The 24,481-nt window shown below is 48.7% G+C and overlaps 1 protein-coding gene and 1 long non-coding RNA gene across 3 annotated transcripts in view; one reads left to right on the top strand and one right to left on the bottom strand.

The window, feature by feature from the left end:
- Positions 1–5,249, bottom strand: part of LOC144314435 (uncharacterized) — a 28,624-nt gene extending 23,375 nt beyond the window's left edge. Inside the window, exon 1 of the long non-coding RNA XR_013380313.1 lies at positions 5,167–5,249. This is a non-coding gene — a long non-coding RNA (uncharacterized LOC144314435). The remainder of the gene's footprint in view (positions 1–5,166) is intronic.
- On the top strand, positions 1,293–15,897 carry C5H16orf78 (chromosome 5 C16orf78 homolog). Of its 2 annotated transcripts, none has more exons than XM_077898502.1 (5): positions 1,293–1,601; positions 4,466–4,576; positions 5,027–5,153; positions 13,001–13,259; positions 15,599–15,897. In XM_077898502.1, exons 1-5 carry the CDS (start codon positions 1,452–1,454, stop codon positions 15,744–15,746), a joined length of 795 nt encoding a protein of 264 aa, XP_077754628.1. In that variant the 5' UTR covers positions 1,293–1,451; the 3' UTR covers positions 15,747–15,897. The 2 variants fall into 2 exon arrangements, with proteins under 2 accessions (XP_077754628.1, XP_077754629.1); XM_077898503.1 differs by having other exon boundaries at positions 1,295–1,601; positions 4,469–4,576.
- Positions 15,898–24,481: the final 8,584 nt, after the last annotated feature.

Genomic DNA, 24,481 nt, shown 5'->3' with positions numbered 1-24,481 from the left:
TAACAGCAAACTTCCCCCTCAAAACAATGGAGAACAGAAGGCAGTGAAATGGCATATGCAAAATGCTGGTGGGTTGGGGGACTGGTAACCAAGAATTCTACTACCCAGCAAATCTTTCTCCAAAAATGAAGATAAAATATAGACATTTCCACATACATAAAGGCTAATAGAATCCATTGTTAAAACCCTGAAAATGTATTTGTAAAATGAATGAAGCCAGCTACCAAAGACTACATGTAAACATTTCCATTTGTAAAACTCTAATGGACAAAACAAACCTATGAAATTAGCAGTGAGGATAGTGTTTACCCTTAGAGGGAGACCATGACCAGGACCCTGGGATCACTGCCCAAGCTGAAGGCAGATGTTCAACTGCTGAGCCACCCAGGTGTCCCTGATTCTGGAACATTTCTGTGTACATTGTTTCCTTCCATAAATGTTTACTAAAACAAACAAACAAAAAAAAAGAAGCTTGATATTATCAATCTTTCCTCTCTTTTTGAACCCCTTTATTGTTTTCCCCTTCCTTCACCATTTGAGCACATCTGTGGCTTCCAAGGTCATTTTCTCTGGCTTTTGCACATGTCTCCAGCACTACCTGGTGCTCTAGACTTTGCCCTTCTGTTAGTCTTCAAGTCTGTTGTGCTTCGATCCTGCCACAGGGCCTTTGCATGTGCTTGAGTCCCCACAGAGACCTACTTACCCTTTAGCTCCGAGCTTGAGTGGTAACCCACCCACCACACATCCAAATGTAATTCTCTTGTTTGGCCTAGCTTCCAGAATCACATTTCTTTCCTTCAGAGTGCTCATTTTCACTTGCCATTATGGATTCATAGAGTCATTTGACAGCAGCTTTCTCTTTCCCACTAGCCTGTATGTTTTAGGAAGTCTGGCTATGTTATTTTGCATTGTGTCGCCAAGACTGTGCCTGGCATATAGTAGATATCTGATAACTATCTGCTCAATGAACACGAAAGTTATTGAGACTATAAAAATCTTCATTCTAACACATTGTGAAAAGCCTGGGTACCAAACTGAGGAATTTAGATTTTTTTTATAGGCTGCAGGGAGCCACTGAAGTTTTTTTGAGAAAGGGAGATACGTGACCTTTGTTTAAGATCTCTATGGAAGTAGAGGTGGAGAGGCCATAAGGGAGGCTGTGGTGGGTTCCAGATGAGGGACAGTGCCTACAGAGGGGCAGTGGCCATGTGGGGAAGCCGATGTTGTGCCCCACTCTGACCCCACGGGCCAGCCGGACAGTGACCTCACAATCACCCTCCAGGCCTCCCACCCTTGAAAGCCATCATCCCAGCTGTTGGCCTACATCTGCCTTTTACATTCACATCCTAAAGGTCACGTCTGAGGCCCTCCGGGCCAGCTTCTAGAGACACAGGGGTCAGCCAAGCCAGAGTGTGCCACCTTCCCACCAAACACACAGCCAGGACTTCAAAATGACAGAGAAATCGGAGCCCCTAAAGGACGTGACACCCACAGAGAGGAAGTCCATGTGGAGGACCGCCGAGGAGAGGCGGATGTCTGACCTCACGCGGGTGCTGGAGTGGCTGGAGCGGAGACAGGGGAAGAAAAGACTCATTTTCCAGGTGTGTGCTGTCCAAGCAAAACTGTAGGGCAGATGGACTCCAGACTATTACAAGAGGGGAGAGATGGAATTTGACTCCCAGAAACCAGGAGGTGGGAGGAGCTTTAAGCATGGGAGTAAATGGGAAGAATAATCCTCGGGGAGAGGGGAGGTTGTCCATGGGGTTAGGCGGGCTGTGTTTGCCAGCTGTCGCTCAAGTAGTTAGGCTCCTACCCTCCCACAGAGCCTGAAGAAGCGGATGCTATCTTTCCAGGTGACTACATTTCTTTCCTTTATTATTTATTTTTTAAGATTTCATTTATTTATTCATGAGAGACACACAGAGAGAGGCAGAGACATAGACAGAGGGCAAGGCAGGCTCCCTGTGGGGAGCCCAATGTAGGACTCAATCTCAGGACCCCAGGATCACGCCCTGAGCTGAAGGCAGATGCTCAACCATGGAGCCACCCAGTGTCCCTGGTCTCTTATAAGGGCACAGAGCCCATTCATGAGGGCTCCCCACTCACAATCTAACCACCTTCCCAAGGCCCCACCTCCTAACACCATCACACTGGAAGTTAGAATTTCAACATATGAGTTGGGGTGGGGGGAGACACACTATCAGTCTGTGTACTGCCCTTCCCTCTTTCTCGAGGAACTATGGCAGTTTTGCCTCAGTTTCCCCCAGAGTTCCCCCAGGCCCATCATCTATGGAAACTCAAGCCATGTCCTTAGCAAATGGTCCCCTCTGTAGAGGATGCCACTGGACCTTGAATTCCCCAGCCCCCAGAGAAAAATGGGTGAAACATGGCATTCCTAATGACAATGTTTATTAAGCATCTACTGTGTGCCAGGCCCCGAGCTTAGCATCGCACATGAGTTAGCTTGTTGGCTGCTCCCCGCGGGGCTACAAGGTAGGCACCATTCTTACCCCTCAGCTCAAGTGAGGTGGTAATAAGGAAGCTGAGTGGGGGGCAGAGTAGTCATTTGCTTGAGCTCATAGAATTAATAAAGGGACAAGCCGGGGCTCGAACTCAGATTTCTCCTGTTCTCAAGCTCATGGGCTTTGTCAGAGTAACTCCCCATAGCCACCCCCACCTTCTCTGCTCCAACCACTATGGTACCCCTGCCTTTCCAAAAAGCTCCCGTCTGTTTATATGCTTACTTGAAATTTATGTTCAGAAAGATCTGGAGTGCCAGTTCCATCAAACATACAACAACACATCTGATAAACATATTTCACATTAAGGTGCATTTAATGATTTATGGATGGGCTACCCCCTGCCCCCCATTTCGACTGCTGAGTCACTTGGAACTCAGTATCAATCACGGAAATTTATATTCACTTCTGTGATTAACATGCGTCTCTTCTCACGAAGATCATATTCTAATAATGTTTTCACAGCTTTACCTCTTATGTGGCTTTTACTGGAAATAATTTTGGACTCAGGGAGGGAACAAATTTAAATTGAAAATACAATGAAATCTTCAGGCGTTATTATCCTTCCCAGAGGCACCTGGCTTTTGAAAGCAGCTCCTGTGGGGTAACTGGGTGATGGGCACTTGATGGGATGAGCACTGGGTGTTATACTATATGTTGGCAAATTTAATTTATCTTATTTTTTTTAATGAAAGAAGCTCCTGAGAAAGACGATGGTTCTGTGGCAGCTCTCAGGCAGCACAGGTGGAGGGCGCCCTTTAGTGGAGCTGGTTGGAGGGAGCCTGTCTGTGGTCTCCTCTCCCTTCTCCTGGTCTCCACATAGTGATTCATTAATTTCTCAAAATAACCCTAGGACGTAGATCCTACTATTCCTTCCATCTTTGGATGAGGAAACCAAGCCGTGGTTCCTCTGCCACCAAGCAGCCGAGCAGGATCCTCACCAGGCACCTGACCTGGAGACCAGTCCCAGCCGGCATGTTCACACAACCACAAGCAGCACACCCTAAGCGGAGACCATGTAGATTCAGCCTTCCTCGAGGGGCTTTGTCCCCCCAACCCTCTACGGCCCCTCCCCCCTGGACCCTGGAGCTCCCTAACCAATGCGTCCTCCCTGCCTGCCTGGTGGGAGTAGAGGGCCAGGCAGGTGCACAAGAAAGTCCATATATGGGCCACCTGGGAGGCTCAGCAGTTGAGTGTCTGCCTTTGGCTCAGACCGTGATCCCAGGTCTGGGGATTGAGTCCCATATCGGGCTCCTTGTGAGGAACCTGTTTCTCCCTCTGCCTGTGTCTCTGCCTCTTTCTGTGTCTCTCATGAATAAATAATAAAATAAAATAAAATAAAATAAAATAAAATAAAATAAAATAAAATAAAATAAAATAAAATAAAATAAAATAAAATAAAATAAAAAAGAAAGAAAGAAAAGAAAGAAAGAAAGTCACATATGCCCTGAGGAGCACCTAGGGAAAGAGAAAGGTAGGATGAATTGTGATGATGGGCTGGATGGGGAGAGGTCAGGCCAGAAGGGAGCTCTGGGGACAGAGGGAGTGTCCTGGCCCGACTCTGAGACAGGGCAGCCCTCCTGTGGCTTCAGACCACAGGCCATGGCAACAGCTATGCAGGCTATTTGGGAGCCAGAAGGAATTCCTACCAGCTTGGGGAGAGGGGGCCCTTGTGTAGAGGGTAATAGGGAGCCAGTGATGGCTTCTGAGGTTGGGAGGCACAGCCAGACCTGAGGTTTAGAAGGTTGTTCTGGGAGGGCAGTGACATTACACCGGGGCATGTCTGGAGGCAGGACAATGGTGAGGGGGCCCGAAGTACCAGAGTGGGGGCCAAATCTGGTGGTGGGGAGGGGGCAGCCCGCTGGCCAGGGGGCCACCCCTCTGTGGGAGCCAAAGTGGCCTCTGACCACTTGGCAGTCACAGGGCAATCCTCTTTTTTTCAAAAGCAGAAACCCAAGGGGATAGTGCTACCGAAAGTAAATGGAAAGGAAGAAAAGAAAACCCAAAACATCCAGAAACAGCAGAAAGGAAAACCCCAGGGGGCATTCATCAAGAAGGTAACACGGGCCCCCCACGTTCAGGAGGGGTACCTGCTCTGCTCCTGCACAGTGCCTGGTTGCGTTTCTTAAATTTAAGGCTCTGAAGTCTGCTCCTGCCCCACAGGAATACCCAAATGAATCACCGCACCCCCCCCACTTCGCATCCCCCCCCCAAAACTGCCTGCCCCGTGGAGACTGGCACTCCTGTGCTAAGGGGCCTTCTTCCCAGGTGCGGCCCACCTGCTCCTGCCCCCCTCTGAGATAGCACGCCGGAAAGCGAGACGTGGCTGAGCAGCCACCAACATGCCATCCCTGCCCCGCTGACCTGTCCCAGGGCCCAGAGAGGCCTCTCCTTGGGCCACTTTGCCTGCCTTTCAGCAAACCCTTGCAGTCACTCATTTCGGGGTGGAGGGGCCCTGCCCAGTCCTATTCCTCATGCCTTGACTTCTCCCCCCGCTCCCCTCCAAGCCCTCCAGTCACGTCGCCAAGAACGGGGACCCCATCATGTACCGAAGGCTCTACAGTATAGACCCGAAGGGACCCCGCCTCAGCATAATTCCTGGCAACTACACCAAGGATGGCCCCAGGAAATCCGGTAAGGGACGCACCTCGGTCCTGCAGTGCCAGGATCGTCCCCCATGATCACCTGCCTCTCAGAGGGACGTGAGGCTCACTCTGCTCTTAGGGCAGCAGTGTCCGCGACAACCTGGCCACTGTGGATGGTCATAGAGGCCACACGGCTCTGTAGGGATGACACCATCAGCCAGGTATGACCCAGGCAGCAGACGAGGGGATGTCTAGGCTCGGCCCACACCTGGGGCTCTCTGCTCAGGAGGCCAGCCTTCATGGGCCTGCCCCAGTCCGTGAGCTCCAAATTATCTAATTAGGTACGTGACAACGTCAGAGTAGCACAAAGGGACCTCACCTGCTGGCTCGAGACCTACCAGGTGTTGCTCACACCCAAGAAGAGGCAAGCTTAGGTCATGCTAGATCTCCGGTTCCCAGAGCTGCCCGGGTTCGAACCTTGGCCCCACCACTCTGCAGCGAACTCAGAGTCGTGCAGTCTGGGGTGAGTCAACCGCTCCATCTCCGGGGCTCAGCGTTCACGTCTACAATATGGGACGGTAACACGACTCGCCTCGCAGTAGCGTATCCGTGAGATGAGGCATATAAAGCATGTAGCCTGATACAGACTAGGTGCTCAATAAACGGGGGCAAATAGCGATTTCTAAGAAAAGAAAAATTTGCTAAAATGCTCAGGGGGGCTGGACCCTGGTGCTGGAAAAACAATTGCTTTAATTGTGCCTGGCTTCTTGGGAACGAGGTGTGTGGTTAAAGAACGGCGGAAGGGATCCCAGTTAGCCCAAAGGGGGAGCCGGCAAAAGCGTTTGAGCAGCCGCTGCCAGTTCGCCTGCGCAGAACTGCTCCCACTGTGCCCCGCAAAACGTCCTTTTCTTTCCTTCTCATTTAATACACCGAAGCCAATGAAACCAAATTGCGCTCACTTGCCTGTCAGATTTAAATATGATTGGCTCTAAATGCCGCGCAGGATCCTGGACTGAATCCTGGAACCGCGCTTTAGTGGGAAAACTGGCGAAATCCAAAAAAGCTGTTATGCGCCTGTGTTAATTTCTGAGTTTTGATAAACGCGTCCTGCTTGCGTAAGATGTTAGCATTCGGGAAACCATTTTTGCAACCCATCAGCAAATCTAAAATTACTCCAAAATAAAAAGTTTAGATATAGTTACAGATAGATTGACATACGGCCTACGGGGGGCCCGACACCTTTCCCAAGTTTTCTGTGACTCCGGGTGCAAGTCTGGCTCCCAAGTCCTAGCTCCGCTGAGCCTCTGAGCACCTGCGGCTCTCGATTCCGGGGGTCGTTCCCTTTTCCCTGCTCCTTGCCACCGCAGACACAGACACAGAACACGGCCCCGTTTCCCCCCAAACCTCTCACGTGAACCCTTTGTGTGTAAACAGACTTTACTGAAGGTTTGGAGCAGCAGAGGGAAAGAATTTCGTGGCAGATTTATACAGAAAACAGAAGTTGAGGGATCCCTGGGTGGCTCAGCGGTTTAGTGCTGCCTTCAGCCCAGGGCGTGATCCTGGAGTCCAGGGATCGAGTCCCACGTCGGGCTCCCTGCATGGAGCCTGCTTCTCCCTCTGCCTGGGTCTCTGCCTCTCTCTGTGTGTCTGTCATGAATAAATAAATAAAATCTTAAAAAAAAAAAATTGATCACAAAACCCTCTCAAGGGTTCTCAGAGTCCTTCCTCCCCTGCCAACAGGAGTTCCCTGGCTGCATTTGCCTGCAGGGGTGACCTCCGGGTGTTTCCCTCGCCCCAGCACAGGAACCTGAAGGAGCCGAGCCAGGCACCCAAGGCGAGCCAGGCACCCAAGGCGCAAGGTTTCAGGAGTCACTCCCCCTCTGGACTCTGCACTTGCGGGAGCCTCAGGGTGAACACCTCCTTAAATTTTGCACCCCCCTGGGCGCTTGGCTGGTGTCCTGGGCCTGCCTCGCTCCACATCTTCCTCTCTCTTTCCTCTTCCCTTTCCTCCAGGCTCTGTTGTCCTCACGCCACGGTTCCCACTGGCTTGCTACCTGGAAGGACCACTTACTTTCCTTTGTTCCACTGTCTTAAACCCTCAAAAGATGTCTATCAAGATATTTTCCTAAACAAAGGCAGTTCCTTCCCTAAGAGAAACTCACGTACCAGCTGATTAAATAATCCTTTTCATAACTGCACAAAAACGCCAGCAGGGCGGACTGACTTAGCAGTTCTTTGGTTTCTCTGCAGTACCCACCCCTCTCCCGACCCCCCCAAGACAAGTCCACCCGGTTCAAAGAGGGTCGGTTTTGTCCGACCTAATGTAATGCAACAAATAGCCACTGGAGGGCAGCAGGTGCTCAGTCGCCACAGGTGCTCCGAGGCACCCAGGAACCACCTGGGCATCCGAGTGGGGGACCCAGGAACTGGGTCAGGGCTGAGTCTGAGCACAGCAAGGGGAGCTTCCTGTGCAGGCCAGCAAGAGGCCTACAATGAGTGGGAGTCAAGTTCAACACAAGGCGGCGCCTAGGAAGGGCATGGAGCCAGTTAAAGGGCGATGGCAGGAGTCCAAGTGGAGATACCTGTGGATCAAGGAAGGGTATTCTAGACCAGACTCCTAGTTCTGGCCTCCCCCGCCCCAGTCAGTACTGGAACCATCGGAGTCCTTGTCAAGAGCCGGATCCCCCACCTGTCCAGGTTTCCCTCTCAGCAGAGTGAGCCCCTTGCACTCTCGATGCCAAGTTTCTGTGTGATCCGGTGAGCAAGAGTCTGTGAGGAATGACCAGCAGCCTCAACACTGAATGTGACCCCTCCATCTGTACAGACACAACAACTCCCACTCGTCCACAGTTTTAGTGTTGGGACGGCCACAAAATCAAAATCTGTGTGAAACTCTGTGTGTCCCAAATGAGTGACATATAAGTGTCTCCAGCTCCAGAACCCCAAAGCTAATTGAAAACAGCAGTGACAGCCCCGATGTGGAACACAGTGCTCCTCGAAGCTGACCATTTCATCTTTGTCCCCCTCCTCATTTTCACAAACCTCCCTTTCACTTCTCTTAACAGCTGAAATGCCACCTCCCACCACATCCCACATCCCACCACTGACCCCCCCGCCACCATATCCAGGAGGCAACAGCCTGCTGCCACAATGACACTGTGCTCCAGGGCCACTGCCCTCTCCCTGCGGCCTCTCCTCCCTTTAGTTCCCTGAAAACAGTCTTTTCTGTTTTCCCTTCCTTTTTCACCACCCTCCTGGGCCCTTCTGAGGGCCACCATGTTGATTTTGAATTCGTAAAAGGTCACTCCATCTTTGGGCCAGCAGAAGAGCCTGGGAAAGCAATTGGAATATTTTTCCAAAGTAAATCTTGGCAAAGTCTGAGAAGCTGGACTAAAAAAATGGAATTCACTTGGCTTTCTCTCCCCGGGTACCTATGCCCAGGGAGAGAAAGTCATTCTGTAGATGCCAGAGCAGGAGTGCATCCCTATTGCCAAGGTCTAGAAGGCAATAATACCCTCTGTCTCCATGAGCACAGTCAGCCTCTGGAGTCTCAAACACAGCGACTATTCAGCCGCAGATTCAGGAATATGTCATTTTTACCCAGACAGTACCCAGGATGGGTGCCCAGAAAAAGGGACCATATTCTATGTTCACATTTCCCTGGATCCACCACTAATCAGCTCTGGTGTCTAGGGCACATGACTTAATCTCTCTGATCCTCAGTTTCTCATTTGTTAAATGGGCATGATATGGTTGTGAGACTGTAGTGCCACCCTCCCTGGAAAGCTCTTTGAGCACTGCCTGGCACACAAGTCACTCAATAAATATTAGTTCATATGTTTAATTATCATTACAATTTATAGTAGTGTTCTTCTTTTCTACATGAGACCTACCTGGACGCAGGCGATGCTCAGATATCTCAGAAAAAGCTATGGTTCTTTCTCCAAGGGATTTTCCATTTGTGTTGATGAGGATAGGCAGCTCATGATTCCTCTGGAACATAGCACCAGTTTTCACTATGTATAAACAGAATCTGTTAAGGCTCCCTGGCCAGGGACCTGCTGGCAGTCCAGAGCACCAAACTGGGTATACAGAGTCCCAATTCAGCCACTAATTCATATGAGACCTTGGGCAAATCACAGCCTCTTTCCAGGTGGCTACTGCTCCATTTATATAACTGTGGGAGGTCTAGACTCATTCCCCCTAGACAGATCTCAGTAAAATTCTTGAACTTTATTGATGAAATCTTGTAGCCTTACAGGAAGAATGACTTACTTACAAAGGGAAAAAAAAATGCTCTAGGTGAGAGCAGAGGTACTAAACTAGAAATAATTGGTTTAAAAATCAGAATCTAGATACACTTAAAATCAGATTTAGTATAGAAAGTTTGAAAACAAAAGGATAAGCCAAGACTTAACAAGAAGTGCAAACACATGAGGTGGAATTAAGGATAAAGGAAACACATAGAGTAAAAGAAGGATATTTTTAAATGTTAAGGAGAATAAGTAATAATCATAAGCCTACACATACCAAAAAATACAGTAATTAAGTAGATAACTATTGAGACTGCAAAAAGAACCTAATAAAACTACAGTTATAGTGGGAGATTTTAATATACCTCTTTTAGAATCAAATAGACATAACTTTATATTTGAATACAGAAGGCATTTTTGTGTGGCCAAAGAATATCTACAAAATTCATCCACATATTTACCACTAAGAAAATATTAACATTGAGAAAGTAAAGATTTTAAGGCAACCTACATTATCTTAAAGCAATAACTAGAAATACAGTTTAAATTAAATGATATTCCCAACTTAACAGTCAGAAATTAAGAAAAAACTCCTACAATACCCTGTACCAGAGAAAACAAAGCTCATAAATATGCTCCTGTTTCTTACCAAAACCTATGAGAACAAAGGCAAAATCTATTCTCAGAAGAAAATTTATGGTAACAACTAAAATTAATAATTCTTGTCTTTATAATACAAAAAAAGAAAAAAATGAATACTTTTAGCAATTCTTTATTTACAATAAGATAGGAGAAATAATATGAGAAAAAGAGTTTTCATACATTAAATACCAGCTGAGATTAATGAAACCCAAGATAAAAAGTAGTCAAAAGGATAAATCCAAAGCTAGCTTTCTGAAAAGCAAGTAATAAATAGTATAAACACCTCATGACAACTGTTCAAAAGAAGAGTAAAGGGGTGCCTAGGTGGCTCAGTTGACTGAGCATCTATCTGACTCTTGGTTTCAGCTGAGCTCATGATCTCAGGGTTGTGAGATCCAGCCCTGCAACAGGCTCTGAGCTCAGCAGGGAGTCTGCTTGAGATTCCCTCCCTCTGCCCCTCCTCCTGCTCATGCTAAATCAATTAATCAACCAATCAATCAATCCAAGATTTGATATGAGAAAGATTACATAAGCAAAGATGAGAAATATGTAACTGAGCGATAATAGAACACTAGATGCACCTCTCTATGATATATTTGAAAACCTAGAATAATTTCCACTCCCACAATAAATTATTAAAAGTGATAGAATAAAGAAATTTGAAGACAGTAATTTCTGAAGTAAAAACTGAAAGGTGATTGACGCTTTACCACTGAACAAGTCACCAAGACAAAAGGCTTCACACCAGGTTCTGTTTGCCTTTTCAGGAACGAACAATCCTAATGTTGCTTCAGCTACTCCAGACCATGTAAACTACAGACACTTCTGCATTAATCCAACAAGCCATCAGAACCATAGTATTAAAATATTTGCAAAGAAATAATATAGATGCAAAAAATATATTAAAATTTTAGCAAATATACCAAATACATGTGTGAAAATACATCAGTGTATGAAATCAATAACATGCCATGACCAAATGGGATTTCTTTTTTTTTTAAGAGAATAAAGTTTATTTATTTATTTATTTATTTATTCATTTATTTATTTATTTATTTTCAAGATTTTATTTAAATTCGTTAGCTCACATATAGTGCATTAGTTTCATGTGTAGAATTTGGTGACAAATGGGATTTCTTATAGCAGGTTAGGAATGGTTAGGTTTTCAATATCAGAATATCTAAGAACATAATTTATTCCATCAACAAAGTAAAGGAAAAACCATAAGAGCATGTCAGTAAATGACAGAAAAGCAAAAAAGTAGAATCAAGCAATTATTGCTTATAAAAACTGTATGTAAACTAAGAATTAAGCTGCTAAATATTATAGAACATACCAAATGTGTCAAGTATCATTCTGAATGATGAAATACTAATTATTTTAATTAAAATCAGGAACAAAATGAGGCATGACTGCTATCATCATTATTGACACTGTTAGAAAGTCTGTCAAATGCAATATGTCAAGAAGAGCATATCATTTTCCTAAATGTTAGAAGGAAGATATTTTCATTTTTTCCCTTGATATGATTACACAGCCATGAAATTCAAGAAATTCTAGTAAAGAAATAATAAAATATGGTTTTGTTGTTAGTGTACTAGAAAAAATACATTGAAAGACGATAGCCCTTTCTCTGTACTAGTACCATTTCTAGAAATGGAAATGCGAAGGAAATATCACATTCTTATCAGTAAAAATCTATAAAATACTTAGTGGTAAATTTAGAAAGAAAAAAATTAAGTTCTTTACCCACTAGCCCTACAGTGTTTAATTCAGTACAAGTCCCGTATTTGGGTAACATCAGACACCATCACAGTTCATATATTTGTGTCTGTGTGCAGCTGTCCTGCTGTTCCTCACACCTGTACATGCTGTTCCCCCTGCCTGCACCTGCTGCTCCTCACACCTGTACATGCTGTTCCCCCTGCCTGCACCTGCTGCTCCTCACACCTGTACATGCTGTTCCCCCTGCCTGCACCTGCTGCTCCTCACACCTGTACATGCTGTTCCCCCTGCCTGCATATGCTGTTCCTCACACTTGTACATGCTGTTCCCCCTGCCTGCACCTGCTGCTCCTCACACCTGTACATGCTGTTCCCCCTGCCTGCACCTGCTGCTCCTCACACCTGTACATGCTGTTCCCCCTGCCTGCACCTGCTATTTCTCACAGGTGCTATTTCTCATCTGTACATGCTGTTCCTCTTGCCTGTACCTGCTGTTCTCCTTGCCTGTGCATGCTGTTCCTCACACCTGTACGTGTTGTTCCTCCTGCCTACACCTGCTGTTCCTCACACCTGTACATGCTGTTCCCCCTGCCTGCACCTGCTGTTCCCCCTGCCTGTACATGCTGTTCCCCCTGCCTAGACCTGTTGTTCCTCACACCTATACATGCTGTTCCCCCTGCCTACACCTGCTGTTTCTCACACCTGCGCCTGCTGCTCCTCACACCTGTGTCTGCTGCTCCTCACACCTGTACATGTTGTTCCTCCTGCCTACACCTGCTGTTCCTCACACCTGTACATGCTGTTCCTCCTGCCTGCACCTACTGTTCTCCTCTTTCATCCAATAAACTGTTTTTCCTTTAAAAACCCCATCTTGGGGCACGAGGGTGGCTCAGCGGTTGAGCATCTGCTTTGGCTCAGGTGGTGATCCCGGGGTCTTGGGATCGAGTCCCACATCGGGCTCCCTGCATGGAGCCTGCTTCTCCCTCTGCCTGTGTCTCTGCCTCTCTCTCTCTCTCTGTGTCTCTCATGAATAAATAAATAAAATCTTTTTAAAAAAATAAAACATAAACAACGCATGTCGAGCAACCACCCAAACAACCACCAGGTCCAAGTCCATCTGGGGGTTCCTTGGGGGAGGAGGGGCGGGCGGCGGGGAGCTGGGGCCACGCTGGAGGGAGGAAAAGGCTGCGGGAGCTGAACCCTGCGGACAGGGGCCCCGGGACAGGGCTTTGTCCCCCTCCCCCCGCCCCCCAGGCCAGCTCTAACTCCCGTTTCAGAAATCAACATCAAGGACGCCATCGCCCTGGAGTCCACGCAGCGGCCCCTGTCCTACCGCCACCAAAGCATCGCCGACTCCCTGCTGCAGGAGCCGTCAGCCTTCAGCGCTCGGAAGTCCACCCTCCTGAGAGACTGGGTAATGAGCAGGACGTCCGACGTGTCCTACGAGCGCAAGCTGAGGAGCCTCATGGAGAAGGGCGCGGAGCCCAAGGCCGAGGCGGTGAGGATGCTGAAGCCCGAGGAGGTGCTGAGCTGCCGGTGAGCAGGTCCCCACTGCTCCAGACGCCTGGGCTGAGCCTGGGCTGAGCCTGGGCTGGGGCCCCCGGGGGTGGCGGACCCCGCTCTTTGTGTCCCGAGGGGCCCTTCCAGGGCTGAAGCAGTGGGTTCCCCCGCAGCCTCGCCTGCTAGTTGGTGGATGAGCTCTGGGATGGGCATGACATTTGGGTCCTGCCATTCTGATGCCACACTTTTGGACCCGTGCGCCACCCTTCCAATATTTCCACATGTCTCACAATAGACATCATTATCAAAAAGAAAAAATGAGTTGTCTGTGGCCTAGTGTTAAGAGAAAAATCCCCCTATGATTTGCTGGTTGAGCTGTTGGCGGCCTTGGGTTGCTGGTGTTGTCGAGTTGCTGGCGATTGTAGCCACCATCCCCCAGATTGTGGCCACCATCCACCCACACATGACTACCTGCTACGTGTGGGGTCTTAGACATCCCAGGGTACTACGGGTGAAGCCCTTTGGTATTTACCGCTCTTACCAGAGGTCTTCCTCCTCACTTGCCCTTCGTCTTATTTATCAGGAACCCCCCACCCCAAAGCCCAATGCTAGCAAGGCTCAGAAACTTCAGTAGAAGAAACAGACAACACAATGATGTGCATGTCCTTGTAGACTGAACAGCAGTGAGCTCATCTGTAGGTTTCAGATGGCCTCAGATGCCTGGCATCCAGTGACCCCATTACAAAGTGCTACTCTGTTCGCTGACTGGCTGAGAGATGGATGTGGCAACCTCCCCAACCGGAGGGGGCTTTAAAAAAAAAAAGATTTTATTTATTTATTTATGAGAGACACAGCGAGAGAGAGGCAGAGACATAGGCAGAGGGAGAAGCAGGCTCCATGCAGGGAGCCTGACATGGGACTTGATCCCAAGTCTCCAGGACCATGCCCTGGACCGAAGATGGAACTAAACCGCTGAGCCACCCAGGCTGCCCTGAAGGGAGCTTTTTGCTTGACCTTTCCATGGATGGATGACTTTGGTTATGGCTTTCACTTTGATGGGTTGATTCTCATTGACTCCGGCCAATGGACAGCCTACCTGGGCTTCAGGGTGGGCAGAAAAGAGATTTGGGCAGGGCCCCTGCCTGCCAAGGAGAGAGGGAGAATATTGGGAAAGATGGCCTCTGATGAGCCATTAGAAAAACATTCAAGACAAAGACGAAATCGTCCAGAATGGGATCCTAGCAAGTGCTCACGTGTACATTTGTGTGAGACCCTATAGGGCTGGGTTGGCAAGGAAGGGAAGGGGACAGACCCTGCCTGGCGCTGTGAGGGAAAGGTAGTCCAGACATGGGGCTGTGGAGAGGGGTGTAAGATGTCTGTAAGAACAGGTAAGCTCTGGGCAGATCTTGAAGGACAAGGAGACCATTCCCAGTGGGTAGAAAACCCGGGTTATATCAATATGCAGCTCCTCCTCCATCGTCTGTAGCAAAGTGACTAAGCAGCAGGTGGCCTGAGTAGGAGACCCTTCTCCTTATTCTAGAGCTAAGAACGAGGTCAAAGCCCCTTGTAGAACTAGGAGCTCTGAGGATATGATGGTAGAGCATCTCTCTGGACAACACAGCATTGACGGCATCACTTCTCTCCAGTACAAGTCAGGATTGTGGGGCTTTAGCTAAGATTTTAAATCAACGGCCTAATTTTTTGTTTGAATATTATTAAAAGAAAATACTCACCTTTCCTACAATTTTACTCAGCTTTTATTGCCACCGTTCTGTATTTTGCCCAGGCCTTGGCATCACTGAGATTAGACACACCTGGCAGTGATGGAAGTCCTGACCACTGCATCTCTCCCCATGTGGCATAATGCATCGCCATCACCATAGTGCACCTGCTTCTTCCAATGCCATGTTAATGCTGGCAGAAGGGTCCTTGAGATGGATATTCCATTATTTGCTTAACCACTCCTCTGTGGATGGAATTTCCTCTTTTCCTATTGTTGATAACCCCGAAACGAACACTTTCATTTATGTAGTTTTTCATTCCATTGGCTTCTTTTCTTGGGATTAGTTGAAGGCCTGAGTGGAGTTCCTGAGTCAAAGATACTGACTTGTGGGGGGACTTGTGGGGATGGGGACGGTGCCTGGAACAGATGTTGCCGAATTAATTTCCAAAAGAGTTATACCGGTAAAAACTCCTACCAACTCTGTGGGGTATCCCACTCTTTGATAAGACCTCTGTCAGTTCCAGAAACATCTACAGAGTCAGTTCTCTTTAGAGACCCCACACTGCTTAAATCTAAGCTCTTTTCAATAAAGGTTGAAGCTACGAGGACTCCACACTCAACTAACTAACCCATTTGGCCTTGTCTTGCACAGATACCTGAGGTTGTCCAAGAACAACATTCGAACCTTGCTCAAGCTGTGCAAGGATGCAGGCATGAATGTGGACATCCATCCCCACATGGTCGAAGGAGACATAGATGCCAAAAAGGTGTTCGCCCCAAACCCCAGCATAGCCCTCTAAGCAGCTCGTCTCCCCGGCCACCTCAGGGTCCCTCTGTGTTGGGCCCTCGCCCCCCACACAACATCCTCTGGTATGGCACACCAAGTCCTTCAAACCTGGTGCATCCCTTTTAGATGGTCGTGATTAGCAAACAAGGCTAAACTGCATGGATCATTGTGTTCATGTAGCGTTTGTCCTTGACTCGGATCAGAACCAATTTAGAAGGAACTATGGACCTTCCCCCCCACCAAAAGCAGATTCTGTAGAAAGGCCTTCTTAGAAAAGTAGTCTTATTTTTATTTTATTTTATTTTATTTTATTATTTTATTTTATTTTATTTTTATTTTACACACACACCGAAGGTCTCACACACCACCCCCACCCCTGCCCATGCAGGACTTGGTTCTGTGGGGAAGTGAATGCCACATTTTCAAGGGACTGCTTGGTGCTCCCAGGCCCTCAAGGAGGGTGTGCTGCAGGAGCCTCACCTTTCAGACCCCAAGTGCCCCTGCAGAGTTGGGTTGCAGGCTTCCTCTGGGGTTCAGCAGGAACTGGAAAAGGGAGGGGAAATGAATGAACAGGAGACATCTTGTCCTACCCCAGCAACTAGGGCCACCTGGGTGCTCTCCTAGGGTCCAGAGGGCTTTCCTGTGTGGACTCGACAGGCACAAGCCTCCAACTCAGCTTCTTGGCATTCTAACCAAATAAGCCTACAGTGAGCCCCAAGATTTATAGATAACACTGAGAAAGGAACACTTATCAGCAACCCCAAGCCAGGGTCGCTTGGCAGACAGGACCACCTGCAGCACACTATACACTAGTGTTTTATTAACTCTGAAATGACCTCGTGATTACATTTCTTAACAGAGTTATCACTAGATACAGAAACAGACACATATACTAGGAACAGATTCACACAGGTACAACCCCCTGGTTTATGGCAAAGGTGACACTGTGGCCCAGTGGGGAAAAGACAATCTTTTCAATAAATCAAGCTGGTCAATTAAATGTCCATATGGAAAAAAATATCGACCCTCCACCTCCCAGCATATGCAAAAATCAGTTCCAGATGGATGCAGATTGTGAAGGCTTCTAGAAGAAACATGGAAGACAATCTCCGTGACCTTGGGGTAGGCCAAAAAATTTTAAACAACACAAAAAGCCCCAGTAATAAAAGAAAATATTAATAAATTATATCATAGTAAAAATAAAACTTCTGCTCCTCTAAACACATCAGTAAGAGAATGAAAAGACAAGTAACCCAAGTGGGAGAAGATAGACCTGACAAAGGGCTCACACCCAGATGACCTATTTTCAACTCCTATAAATCAATATGAAAAATGCAGGTAACCCAATCAAAAAATGGGCAAAAGTCTTGCATAGGCACTTCACAAAAAGTGTTAGCTAAGTGACCCATAAACAGAAGAAATTTCATGAGTTATCAGGAATGCAAATGAAAAATATAAGGCAGTACAACTAACACCCATCAGAATGGCTAAAAAGAGTGACAGTGTCAATTATAGTTGAAAATGTAGAGCAAAGAAAACACTCAACATGTGATTGAGATGGTAGATTGGCACAACCATTTTTGGAAAACTGGTCATATATACAAAAGTTGCATATACGCCTAAGCTGTGGCCCAGCATTTCCATTCCTTGATACATGCTTCACAGGATCTTACAAATAAGTGCACCTAAAGACTGTCCCAGAATGTTCATCGTGGCTTTATTGAATACAGCCAAATACTGGAATCAACCCAAACATCCTTTGGCAGTAGAAAGGATAACTCGCAGTATATCTGTACAATGGAATACTGCGTAAAAATGAGAATGAACAAATATGGGTGAGCAAACCACACAATATCGCACAAAAGTAGCAAGATACCAGAGAGAGCGGCTGGGTATAGTTCTGTGTATACAACAGTCCCTCAGGCAAGATGAATCTACTGAGTCAGAAGCCAGGCTAGTGGCAGCCCCTAGGGGAGGGTGTGTCGTGGCTGGAGGGGCACCTGCTGTGCTGACCACACAGGCGTTCACTTGTGAAGTTCATTCACTGTAAGCTTGGCTTTATGCCTTTTAGGCAGGTACACACTTTAACTAAAAGTGCATTTTTAGGACAGCCCCAGTGGCTCAGCAGTTTAGCCCCGCCTTCAGTCCAGGGTGTGATCCTGGAGACCTGGGATGAGTCCCACATGGGGCTCCCTGCTCCTCCCTCTGCCTCTCTCTCTCTCTCTCTCTCTCTCTATGTCTGTGTGTGTCTCTCATGAGTGAATAAATAAAACCTTTTTTTAAAAAGTGCATTTTTAAAAGTATCCTAACAGAGTTCTGGTTTTGTTTGCTAAAAACAGTAACAGCCTCAAAAGTAAAGCAGTTCAGGTTACCTCCACCTTCAAGGTCAAGGTGGCCAGAGGGGTAGAAACTTCTAGTTAAAAGAAAAATAAGTCTTGGAGCGGGGGTGGTGGTGTAGTCTACATCATGGCGACTTTGGTTAAGAATGGGGAGCTGAATATCTAGGGGTTGCGGTGTATTTGGCTCTGAAAATTCTCATCACGAGAAAAAAAAATGCATCCTACACACCAGAAACCAACATGTTATATGTTCATTATATCTCAATAAAAAATAAAATCGGAAAAACCATTAAAAAAAAAAAAAAAAACAGGAGCCTCAAAAGTGAAGGTGGTTCAGAGTAGCTCCCCTCCCCCTCCCCTTCCGCAGCTGCAGTTCCCACTCTGCGCCACCAGGTGGGGCTCGATCACAGCAGAAGACCTGCGCCCACACCTGCCGGGCTGCTGCTAGTGGAGCGGGCAAGCCCAGGTGAGGGGCAGCGGGGCCCCAGGTGACTCCAGCCTGAGCCCAGAGCCGGTGGGCAAAGCCCAGCCAGGCAGGCACCAGCTGAGGCCCCCTGGGCACATCACTTCTCTGAAGCTTCAATCCCTCCCCGCAAACGGGGACAAGAAATGCAATTTAAAACAACAATAAGGTATCACTCTACACCTAATTAGACTGGGAAAATATTAGTAAGCTGGGGAATGCCAGCGTTGGCCCAGATACGGAAATAAAGGCGCTTCTGGCCTCTCTAGTAGGTAGTCCAGGCCACTGTGGCCTTTCTTGGTGAAGTCACACAGATTTCTTCACTGTCACATACACATCACAGCCACTAGCAATTCCACTCCTTGGTCTATATTCCAAAGAAGGTCCATCCCAGGGGAGATATTTGAGGGGACTTCCCCCACTGTTGACAGGTGGTGGGTGCTGGGGGCCATCCGTGCGTGGGAAGGTGGACGGCAAAATGCGAGTGGGATGAGATGTGACACAGCAGCCCTTGTATAAATTAAAAGTACATACATGTGAACAATACAGTGCTGATAAGAAGAGGTGTAAATGCATCAGGACAGCTGAAGTAGGGGAGGGAGGAAAACCGTGGACAAGAATACCAAGTTTCTAGAGTGATTATAAAAAGAAGAATCTAAGGGAAGCCTCTATAGAATCTCTAGTATTTCGTGGGTGCCCAATAAGTTATTTTCTACTTGTGCCTTTACATATTCGTATTTCTCGAATGCCTGTTGTGCGTTAAGCACTGTACTAGGCTCTGTAAGACAACAAGAAGCAAAACAGACCAGAAAGAAAAAAGTTCCGGCCACCAGGAGCTTTGAGCCTTATTCTACAAACCTGGGTGTGAAAGAAACAGCACATTTTCCAAACCAAACTACTACCCATATGATTTTGTGCCCCTGTCATGCTGGACGGGTGGGAAACTCAGTTGCAGTCAGCAGTGCGGTTCCCTTGGTCACAGGTCCTGGGATATAATATGGGGTGGTACCCCAGGGTGTGTACAATTCCCTGTCCCTGGCATCAGGTCACTGCTGGATCACTATGCGTCACGGCCCACAAAAGCCCAAAAGTTTCCTGCAGATGGGAAGCTCCATTTGGTTCTGCACCAAGCTGGCTCCAGGACTTGCATGGAGGCCCACGGCTATGATCCTGCCTCCTGAGAAGGGCCACACAACCAAGGACCTGACACATCCAGGACGCTGACAACAATGAAGACACATCTCCATCACAGCCCTGTCAGCTCCTTTTTCCCCTGGCTTATGCTTCTTTTCCCCCAGTTCCCACCTCAAAGCACTCAGGCCACCAGGCCAGGGCAAGCAGGCAGTCTGCAGACACCTTCTGCCCCTGGCCTGGCAACAGAAGTGTCCTGTAGATGGTGAGTCAGAGCTGCTCACCCCTGGGAAGGTCGGGGAGGGAGAGTGAAATCCAGAGAACCAAGCATAAGGAATTTTCAGGCTTTTCCATTCCTCTCCCATTGTGCAAACAAAAATACAAATTTAAACCACGATAAATAGCCCTGACATCATATTTCTAGGCTCTTATTTATTCAACACGGTGGTTGAGTGCATACTGAATGATGTGTGTTCTAGGCACTCAGGGGGCCTTCAGTGATTGGTGTGACAGTTGATGGTGCTGTGAAGACCGTGAGAGGGAGGTGGCATCCCTATCCAGTTTATTTGGTTGCCAAAAATAGTCAACTCTGGGAAAAAAAAAAAGAGAGAGAGAGAGAATGCATGTGTTTGTGTACATGGGCGTATATGTGTACACACGTTGTGCACATTTGTGTGTATGTATACATGTGTGTATACAATGCATGTATGTGTGCATGTAATGATACATGCGTGCGTGTTTATATGTACATAGTTTGCATGTACATAGGTATGTGTGTGTGGTATCACGTAGTTTTTAGAATTGCCTTACCTCCCAGTGCTGGACCAGTATTTCAGCTGCAGACACAAATCCAGGGAGAGAGCCTGACTGCCTCTCCAGACTCAGGCCCCCATCCCTCGGCCCAGCGAGGGCGGAGCACCAGGAGAGACCGGTCCACCAAAGCCACACAAGGGGAAACAGGCCAGTTCCCCAAAGGAAACGGAGGATGCTCACTGGTTATCTCCTCCCAGGGAAGAATTTCCCCCACTAACCACAAACACCGTCTCACACTGTGTCTGTCGGTTGGGAGTGGAAGAGCAGCTTGCAGGATGTTGTGGCTTGGGAGCACTCATGAGGTCACGCTGTCTGTCTGTCGTCTGAAGGCTCGCGCCAGCTTATCACAAGGGTGGCTGGTTGGCGCTGAGTGTGGCGGGGAGGCCTCAGGACCTACACAGGGGTCTGTCCTGATGACACGGCTGCGTCCTCTGAGCGAGCAATCCAAAATACACAAAGGCAGACGCTCCAGGATCCTCTACACTCTCATCTTGGAAGTCATGGGCACCATCACTCATGCAATGTCCTGTGGTCACACAGTTCAGCCCCATTCAGTGTGACAGGGAACAGGCATGAAGAGCAGGAATTGAGTGTCACCAGGGGCCATTGTGGGGACTAGCCGCCACAGGTGCCGTTATTGGAAAAAGGGGACATGGAGGAAGGCAAGCAGAAATGACACGTTCGACACACAGATGATGCCCTTGGAGCTTGCGGTCTAGAGGAGGACAGAAGGTAAGAACGTCCCAGTTAATTGGCAATTACTCAGCTGAAATATGCACAATAATGGAAGGAGGGTAGGAACCCAAAGAGGTAGCAAGTGACCTTGACTGAAAGGGTCAAGGGAGGCCTCTCAGAGGAGGTGACATCTGAGTTGGACCTTGAGGGTAAGTAGAAGTTCACCAGGCAGAAATGGAAGGAAGAGCACCCCAGGAAGTGGGATGCGGTGGAGACTCGGGCAGAGAAAGCCTTTGAAGCACCCCCAGCACTGCCTGCCAGTGTGGGGCCTGCTCCCAGGCCTTCCTGGCTTCCTGCCCCCAGGACTCCAGAGTCCAGCTGCTAGGGGAGAATGGGCTTGGTGCCTCTGCAGGAAGGACCCACTTGCCCCAGCTGTCTGCCCATCTGGGAAGATGTGACATGAGGCTATCCCTTCCTGGGAGAAAGGCTAGACTCCTGCGGGGCCCCGTCCTGTACCCCCACTGAGGGCCAGGGCGCAGGGTGAAGGGGTGGAGGTGGGGGCATCTCTACGGCTTCCTAGTGTCACTGGGCCCAGGCCAGCCTCACTATGCTCTATTCCTTTCTGGGTTTGGGGACAGCCAGTCAGAGCCCGACTGGTCCATTTGGCCATCCCTGAGGCCTCCAGCCCCCCACCCTCACCCCTGCCCCCCAAACACACATACAAATTCCCACTGGTTCCAGGCCAGCAGCCCCAAGCTTCAGCAGGGCCAGAGGAGCCACTTTGCCTAAGGCATCTGCCTCCCCCAGGATGCATTAGGCAGGCTTCGCTGGCCAGAGCAGGGCAAGTCTGCAGAGAAACAGGCTGGGGATGGGGTGGGGGGAGCTCAAATCCCCAGAGGAGTGGGGGCTGTCTGGCCCCAGCTGTAGAAACAGCAAATGGGCATGGGTGCACACAGCGCCTTTCTCCCTCCTCTCCCGTGGTGGGAGGGAATGAAGGAGGAGGGAATGAAGGTGCAGGCAGCAATGTCACTTTGCATCCTGAGTAGCTGAGGGCCAGAGTCAAGTCCACACCTCCTGCCGCAGAGCCCAGTGCCTGGGACCCGAGGCTGCTGCCCCCGAGGCTCCAGGAGCTGCCACCCAGGACCCAGGACCTTTGTCCACGGAGGGCCCCCCACCCCACCCCAGTTCCAAAGTAAACCAACTCTCAAGTTCAAAATATAATTCCCTGAGGCCACCAAGCTCAGAGGGACAGGCTTTGTCCCAGATCTTTGGAACCCCTGAGGTGGGAGGGTTAGAGTCCCCACATAAACAGCTCCAGGCCCTGGTGTAGAGAAGGGGACAGACTTGGCCCAGCACCTGGTTAGGAAAGTACAGAGCCTGGACTCAACCCAGGTATGTTGACAAGCAGACCTGGGTTCTCGCTTCACCTCATGGACTAAGCCATTCAGTCCACTTGCAGGTCCACTTGCAGGTCCCCACTGGGGACCTGTGGGACTAGACCAGTTAGGTTTTAGACTGTAACTCAGAGCACATGGTGGCAGTTCCTCTCAAGTCCTGCTTCCCTGCCTCAGGGAGGGAAGATCCCCAGGAGCAGACAGGGAGCCCACAGCCTCTGCATCTCAGGCCACCGCTTGGCTACTTCTCACAGTTTAGAAGAAGCCAATGCTTCTCACCCACGTGCCTACTCTGTTCACCCTGGGGCCATGTGCTGACCCCTACAAGGCAGATGCCTAGGAAGTTGATGGACCTTTGGAGAGAGAAGATTAGCCTGACAGTGAGTAAGTCCAGTGCACATAGAATCGATGTGTGAGAACTCGCAACAGGAGCTCAGGGAGGACGGGCCAGTCTCAGAAGGCACCTGGGAGGCAGGTCTATCAGGACGAGTAGACCTTAGATGAGGAGGAAAGACAACGGGGAGAAGGGACTTGCATGGAGAGGGGGAGAGTAGAGAGGGATGAGGAAGGAGATGGCTGTGTAGGGAGTAGAGATCTTAGGTAGATTTGGCGAATGCAAAGGAAAGGTAAAGTGCAGCCAACTCATGGTGAACCTTGGTTGTCAGCCTGTGAGTTTGGAGTCATGCTCTGAGCCTAAGGACCATGGGAAGCCACCATGACTCTTCCAGACAAAGAGCCCAGAGCCCGTTGTCTGGGGCTTTAGGAGGGATGGGCCGAAGACACATCCGTGCCACTTGGAGGCCAGATTTTGTAGACAAGGGGAGAAAGGCCTCAGGGAGCCAGCAATGGATGACTCCTCCACAGCTTGGTTTTCAGACCGTGTCTCATCAAAGGGGGCCGGTCGCCTTATTAGTTCTCCAAACAGCACGTCTTCCCTAGATCAAGAGTCCGGTAGAAACACAATGGCCACAAAAGTGGTTTTTGTGTCTTGGTTTTCTGGGTCTCCCATTCCCCCCTCCTCCCGCCAATATCTGTTCTCCATTATTGGCCAGACAAAGCCCATCCCAAGATGCCCACGACTCCGTTGTCGGGCACATCTGTCTTTGCTCACCTGAGCATTTACCCGTCCGCGTCTCCACGAAATCTTTCATCCCGTCCCCACTGTAAGGATTCAAAGTAAGGAGGTTCATGTCGTCAAAGAAGCCTTGAACTGAATGCCTTCCCCCCACTTTCTCCTTAAATGAGTTGTTAACAGGAACCCAAGTGTCTGTTGAACCTAAAATACTTTTTTTTTTTTTTAAATATAACATTTCAAGGTAACTTACGGCGCGCACTTTAAGAAGCGAGGGCTCAGCGTGTCCCCACAGCTTCCTCCTTGAAGCTCTGGTCTTCAGGGCTGTGGGAGGCATCCAATCAGACAGGCCGCCGCTGAGGGCCAGGGGAGGAGGGCTGCGCTGGTTTTATTTCAGATTTGAGCTAAGACCATGAAATGGAAGGCAGGAGGAAAAGTGAGTGAGCGAGCGAGTGTGTGTGCGCGCGCGTGTGTGTGTCTGTGTGCGTATGGCCAGAATAATGAGTCGCACTAATTCATAGAATTCCATTTTGGCCATCACACACGGCTCCCTTTTCTCTTGAAGGCTACTTTGAAAAATCCCGTTTTCATAAGTCATTTACTTCCCCTAGGAGGGCAGGCCTTCTAAAAATATTCCCCATTTCTTACACCTCAGAAGCAAATTATTTATGTTAAAGCAGCTTCGTTATCCTGGTCCCACTGGGCCAAGCTTGGAAGTGGAGGTGACTTCAAGAAGGCACCATTGTCAACGGCAAAGTCCGTCCCAGCGAGGCGAGGCTTTCTGCAGGGCCGAGAGAACGTTTGTGGGTCAAGAAGGAGAAGTTGTGCTCCCTTTCCCACAAATATTTATGGACCAGGCAC

This window comes from Canis aureus, chromosome 5 (genome assembly GCF_053574225.1).
Source record: "Canis aureus isolate CA01 chromosome 5, VMU_Caureus_v.1.0, whole genome shotgun sequence".
NCBI classification, from domain to species: Eukaryota; Metazoa; Chordata; class Mammalia; order Carnivora; family Canidae; genus Canis; species Canis aureus.
Note: the sequence above shows the minus strand (reverse complement) of the source record. Positions and strands in the feature narration are given on the sequence as shown.

Excerpts from the sequence above, each read along its gene's own strand:
- C5H16orf78 (XM_077898502.1), top strand. The coding sequence starts at position 1,452 with ATGACAGAGAAATCGGAGCCCCTAAAGGACGTGACACCCACAGAGAGG. Across the intron at positions 1,602-4,465 it reads AGAAAAGACTCATTTTCCAG|CAGAAACCCAAGGGGATAGT; the intron begins GTGTGTGCTGTC and ends TTTTTTCAAAAG. Across the intron at positions 13,260-15,598 it reads GAGGAGGTGCTGAGCTGCCG|ATACCTGAGGTTGTCCAAGA; the intron begins GTGAGCAGGTCC and ends TGTCTTGCACAG.